This window comes from Volvox carteri (assembly GCF_000143455.1).
Source record: "Volvox carteri f. nagariensis unplaced genomic scaffold VOLCAscaffold_114, whole genome shotgun sequence".
Classification (NCBI taxonomy): Eukaryota; Viridiplantae; Chlorophyta; class Chlorophyceae; order Chlamydomonadales; family Volvocaceae; genus Volvox; species Volvox carteri.
Window position 1 is genome coordinate 120,568 of NW_003307657.1, and position 6,217 is coordinate 126,784.

The 6,217-nt window shown below is 51.4% G+C and overlaps 2 protein-coding genes across 2 annotated transcripts in view; both read right to left on the bottom strand.

Moving 5' to 3' along the window:
* Positions 1–1,081: 1,081 nt before the first annotated feature.
* VOLCADRAFT_70175 (uncharacterized protein) lies at positions 1,082–1,255 on the bottom strand (the record flags this gene model as incomplete). The annotated part of the gene is made up of 1 exon (XM_002958949.1): positions 1,082–1,255. The coding sequence occupies one exon, from the start codon at positions 1,253–1,255 to the stop codon at positions 1,082–1,084; it is 174 nt and encodes a 57-aa protein (XP_002958995.1).
* A 3,046-nt stretch (positions 1,256–4,301) lies between these two features.
* VOLCADRAFT_100332 (uncharacterized protein) overlaps positions 4,302–6,217 on the bottom strand; it is a gene marked incomplete at both ends in the record, with an annotated part of 2,817 nt that continues 901 nt past the window's right edge. The window contains 2 exons of the mRNA XM_002958950.1: positions 4,302–4,567; positions 5,537–5,607. Coding sequence (XP_002958996.1) covers positions 4,302–4,567; positions 5,537–5,607 — 337 coding nt within the window. The remainder of the gene's footprint in view (positions 4,568–5,536; positions 5,608–6,217) is intronic.

Consider the following 6,217-nt stretch of genomic DNA (forward strand, 5'->3'; position numbering starts at 1 on the left):
TTTCAGAACTAGCCAGAGACACAATGGATTTCAAGCTAAATTGCGTTCCCCAATCCACTTCGAACTGTATGAATGCGAATGAATAATCTTATTAGGGACAATAATACGGCACGGGAGTTTCATGCCCTCAAAGCGGGAACAAACGCTAGAACTGAATACATACATAGTTCTAAATCTTCTACTAAAATTTTCCTGTAGCGTTAGAGGCCTTTAATTCATATTGGCGAACGATGCTTCCCGAGCTACCGGGATACTGTAGGTTCAACATGTACATTTACAGAAATGTACTAAAATGAATTCACGAAGTGCGCAGCAAATAAGATGAGTAGCCTATAGGCCCATGTCCATAGTCCAGGGCAACGGAGGGGGTTACCCTGGGGCCGTGTTACCCCTCCTGCTGGGTAGGAACTTACAAGGGGGTTACCTATGGGCTACGGGGGGTTGAAGGTGGGTAACCGATGGGTAACCCATGGGTTACCCACCCAATCAGTGCCTTAGGGCTGTGATTGATGGCTTGACTTCGGTATTAATAGCCGGCAGCGAGCTTGGTCAAGTCACTTTACGGCTCACCATCATATTGGAACATTGTAATGTTCCGTGAGCTAGGTAATAAGCCCTGTGTGGTCCTTCCCTTGTGTCAACCGCATAAGGAATGTCCACCAACCAGCCAAACTCCTGTGTGGGCCCATCAACACCCATAGCCTTCACGCCAGGCATACTCACTCGGTGAGGTAAACCCTGTTCGCTGTTGATTGATTGCCTAGAGGGAACCCTGGACCTTTTGTAGGTTGCTAGTTGCTGCATATTATGACTTGCCCTTTTTGTGCCGTCTAGTCAGCACCTGCAGGTGTTTTAGGGTTTTACCTACCTGCAGGACTTCACCAGACCAACCTGCACTCCAGTCTGCTGTACACACGTGTTTTGTTCGATGCTACAGTCGTGTGACGTGACAATGCTGAGGTACTTAGACTTTCCATTCCAGTACCTAGGTTGAACTTTTTGTCCGATCTTAGATCTCACGAATTAGGTCGGGCCATGATGGAGAGTACACATGCATTTGTCAAGGATGTGAAGCAGTACCTTAGGGTTTTAGGGTACCCTGAGTCCTGGTCACCAAGGTCTTGCCCACATTGTGGACCGTGAAAACGGTGGGAGCCTTGATGTCATACCAGTCCTTCTTGGTGAAGGGGTCCGAGGCCTTCTTCTTGCCTCCCTTCTTCCCCTTGCTGATGCGCTTGTTTTTGCCTAAGTTCATTCAGGGTGGCGACCGGGAGCCAGTTCACTGCCTGTTCATCGCCAATGCTTTGAACGGTGCCGCCAAGACTTGGTATGATCAGTGGTCAACGGCTCGGTCTTCATTCACGTCCGACGAACTGTTCACCATGTTACTCGCTCGTTTCACCCCTGAGATCTTGCCACGTGATGTGGAAGTGTGTACCGCTGTTGCTAGTTTATCACACCGCATGCGCTCTGGTGAGTTGGTCTCAGTGTACCAATCAAACTTTGAGGTATTGATCACACCTATCACTGACTTGTCAGAAGGAGATCGGATTTTCTGGTTCCAGCATGGACTCTCTGAAGAGCTAATTGGGGAATGTGCTACTGATCTTTCTGGAACTCCTTTCACTTTTTACAGCAACCCTAAGGCGCTGAAATGCGCCTCGTTGCTCATAGACAAGCTTCTCATTCTGCACCCCACGCCAATGCCCTTACCTTGCAGGCCCCAGAGCTGTACCCTGTCGGCTCCCCTGCTCAGGTGCCGGTACCCGCCCCTCACACCGCCACTGCTGCCGCTTTTGGATGGGGATGCAGGGAGGGTGGCACTGCTGCTGCTGCGGGTACCAGTGAGCCTAGGGGGGGCCATCAGGGCCAGCATCGATGGGCTGGGAGACAGATGGGTTCAGAGGCGGGGCCTTCCTCGGCTGGGACTAAAAAACAGTCGGGTCGGAAGTGTAAACGCGACAATGAGCAGTGGCTAAAGAAATTCTGCTGTATGAAAGCAGAGCTTAATGAGTGCAAGAAGCGAAATAAGTGTTTGTGTTGTGGGGGCGGACACCCCACGGTGAACTGTTCATTGTGGCCAGAAAACAAGAAGTAGGGAACAGGCTGAGATGGAGGGGTGTAACGACGCAAATGCCAATCTGAGCATCCCGGGTTACGCCTTTGCTGTGTTACAATGGTATCGAGACGGGACTGCACGACTTCCGTAACAAACTTCGGGTCGGCGGTTCGATTCTGGCAACCAGCAAGTCGCAAATTGGCGATTTCATGGTGTAATGGATAAACCAGCGCACTGGCGCGAGGTGGGATGGCTCCTGTGCTCGAAATAATGGCCGAGGACGTCCATTGCTAAGTGGGGGGCAATGTAACGACGCAAATGCCAATCTGAGCATCCCGGGTTACGCCTTTGCTGTGTTACAAGGGGACTCCTTCTGGGTTAGAGGTAGAGAGTGTGTTGCCGTTGTTCACTGCTAGGCAGGCTGCCAGGGCACGGTTGCCCTCCATCTTAGCACAGGTTGAACGAGTCATTGGATGAAAGCTTACATTTGACACTCATTCCGTGAAGGGGGACTTTGACACTCTGTGTAATCCGCTTGTGCTGCATCCTCAGTCTCTCTCCACTAATGACCTATGCAGCCATCCGGTTCTCTTCCTCCCCTCTTTTGTTTCTGGGTTGCAGAAGCAGCTGTCTGTGTATCACATCTGCAAGCATCAGCACTTGGAAATTGTGGTGTGTATCCTTACCCCCTCATACTCTGCACGGAGGGTTTTGGCTCTGATGGCCGGGATGCAGCGTGTTTTGCAATTTAGTCCAGCAACACTGTTGTTCAACGGACTCAATCTGGAGGGTCGGCCTGTGCTGCTTCCTGGGTTGCTGTACGTGTTCAATGATTGGTACAATCCCCCATGACATGCTGTTGCTGCACCTGACACTTTACCTTGACTTTCAGCCTCATCACTCTTGCCTCAGTCTGCTGCTCTGGCAGGTGTAAAGGTGCCTCTGATCCAAGTCCGCATTGTCAACTGTTCTCTGCTTGCACTTGCTGATTCTGGCACCAGCAATGACTTTATTGCTCACACTGAGGTGAAGTGGCTTGGTATGATGCCTAGTACCTGTGCTTGGTACCTGTTATGCTCGTAAACAAGGATAAACAGGCTATCTTATGTCAGGTTACATTGTGTTTGTCCATTGGCCCTTTGTGTCTAACAGTACATCTGTACATGTTGCGTGAGCTGCGGGTTTAGGGTTGCGGTTTATTAGGTGGTGCCCTCGAGATCTTGGATTGTCAAATGCGATGGGTCAATTCTCTAATGCCGCGGCAACCCATAGCAGAGAACTGAGGCCATGCTTGAAGGATTAACTTTTGGCATCCCATTATGACAGCAACAAGCCACGGATCTTGTTCATCCTCAGGGCATTCAGCGGGAATGTGCATGGTTTGGGCAGCAGGGCATGAATGAGAAGATAGGGTCCACAACGTAAACATGTCCAGTTCCTGGCAATGGGGTCCAAAGGGCCGGGAGTCATGGAATTTGAATGAGCAAAGATTCATGGCATTGGGGTTACACAGGAAGGGTGCTTCCCTGTCCATCTGAGGGCCATGCATCAGGAGGTGAAAGGCTTTTGGGGTCAGGGCTTTAGGGTACGTTATATTTGGAAGGCTTTGCTTGCAGGATTTGGGGAAGTGAGAGTTGGGGAGTTTGGGATTGGGGGCAGAGGGGTAAAGAAGCTGTGGTGAAAAGGAGGCGTCGTACAGTTTTAGGGGGGCCAGAGGGTTGTCAAGGGTAAGAGGGTTGGAGAGATTGGCAGGTAGGAAGGGTTGGGTTGTGATATTGGGGTCGGCAGGGTATGGCAGGTAGGCAGGGTTGTGGCATTGGGGTTGGCAGCGTTGGGAGGGTTATGACCCAGTGGTCGCCTCCTACCATGCCTTCGAGCCCACCCAGCGACGCACACAGAGCACCTAGCATCCAGACCAAGTACGCACTTATGACCAGATGTTTTGCACACGGCCTAGTTCCGATAATAAAAGCCCGTATGCAGAAGAGCGTGTCGAGATCCGTAGTTCGGCTGACCCAGTGGTCGCCTCCTACCATGCCTTCGAGCCCACCCAGCGACGCACACAGAGCACCTAGCATCCAGACCAAGTACGCGCTTATGACCAGATGTTTTGCACACGGCCTAGTTCCGATAATAAAAGCCCGTATGCAGAAGAGCTCGTCGAGATCCGTAGTTCGGCTGACCCAGTGGTCGCCTCCTACCATGCCTTCGAGCCCACCCAGCCTATCCCACGTGCGGGTGATCATCCGGTATCCAGCCTAGGTCCGTTGCGGGTCGCGGTTTGCAGCGGTGGTACTTCTGCGTACACCAGGAGGGTAGGATTCGGGCTGGAATTAGGGAAGAGCTCTGTCGCAGAATTAGCCTGGATTTTATTCCTGACAAAAGAATTGGTCTGCCGAGGTCTGGAATTGTTCTGGCGGACCCGCCGGAGGTATTCGAATTGCGCTGTGGAGCCTCGGAATTGGGCTGTGCTGCGCCTGAATTGGCCTGTCCGGGTGTCGAATTGGCCTGTCCGGGTGCCGAATTGGCCTAACAGGGTATTGAATTAGCCTGACAGGGTATCGAATTGACCTGTTCGGGGTGTCAAATTGGCCTGACAGGGTATCGAATTAGCCTGACAGGGTGTCGAATTGGCTGTCAAGTTGGCAGGATTGGCTGGGGCTGGCATCCAAAAGCACATGACTTTTAAGGAATTTACAGAAAAACTTTGCAAGAGGACCGCTTACAAGTGCCTCATGTGTGTATTAGATTCGATCCCACGACATGGAGTGGGAAAACTTGCACACCTGGTTACCGTACTCTGGCACTACTACTACTACTACCGGAGGCAAGCACTCAGGGCCACGACCGCATTACCCAGTCAAGTCAGCTGTCGAGGTCCCACTGTTTTCACACCACACTTTATCGACAGTCCGTCCAGTTTATCCCACAACACTCGTACACATGAATAGGTTCGGGTGGAAACAATGACAAATCTCTGATAAACCGCTAAACTCAGTACCACGAGCTACATTGAAAACAAATGAAAATGCAGATGTCTGCCGAGAAGAATATGTTCGCCATATGCAATCTATGCCTTAATCCATCGAGCTCTCCGTTGGGCGGGGCATGGCCCATGAAGTCGCCCCCGGTATTCCACCCATACAACCAAACACTGACACAAAACGTTGCACGTCTGGGCCCATGTAAACCACGACACTTCCGTGTGGATTGGCTACCCGCGCTCCCCATGTCAGGGGTCCTCCCTCCTGCTGTTGACTCCCAGATTGCCCACGCACAAACGCCAAATGTTGGCGCAGAAAACAGACAGGCCATTGTAGTATGGCATCAAACCATGCATAACCCACAGCGGCTTTCAGCAGCAGTACTGCTTGGTGAATGTGACCAGCCAGGATCTCAACTACAAGGACAAACAGAACCAGCGCGCCACTCTATCCAACCTGGGATTAGGTACAGACTGGTTTGTGGCTGACTTACCGCCATTCACTGACAGGTTGGCCGACCTGGACATGGATCCCTCAACTGGAAGCGTCAAGGCAGTCAGTGTGCTGCGTGACGCACTGGAGACAGGTTCACACAGTCCGGTTGGCGGTGATGGTCCTATCGTTGACGGCTCGTATTATGCTACCTTCCTCTATGTGACGTTCATGCATTATTTAGTAGCTGGCCGCTGAAAAGGCCTCTCGAGATGCTGGTGGTCGTGCTATGCGTGTACCAGCTTACTGTGCTTACTGTGTACCAGCTACTACAGCTACATTGTGCCGGGCCACACTACTGCAGGGCAGGCGCGTGTGCTTACATTTCTTTGTCTGCGTGAATGATTGGATGTATGAATGAATGGACGAATGAAAGGTGTGGTTAACATGCCCCTGTTTTGGTTCGGTTCGGGTGGTGGTATCTTTTTGAACACATGTAGTCTGGTCGAGTGCCGGGGGCCCTTAGCAGGACTGAAGCACAGTTCAAGACGAGGCGTGTGGATATGTCTGCTTGTCTGAACGAAGGAATGAATGAATGAATAGACCGGGTGTTAAAATTGTGAGCGACTTGCCATACAGACACACCTTTGGTTCTGGTCGGTTCGGGTGATGGTAACTTTTCACACATACACACACAATGAATGTATGGGTGAATGAGTACGGAGTACGGTAACAAGGCGTG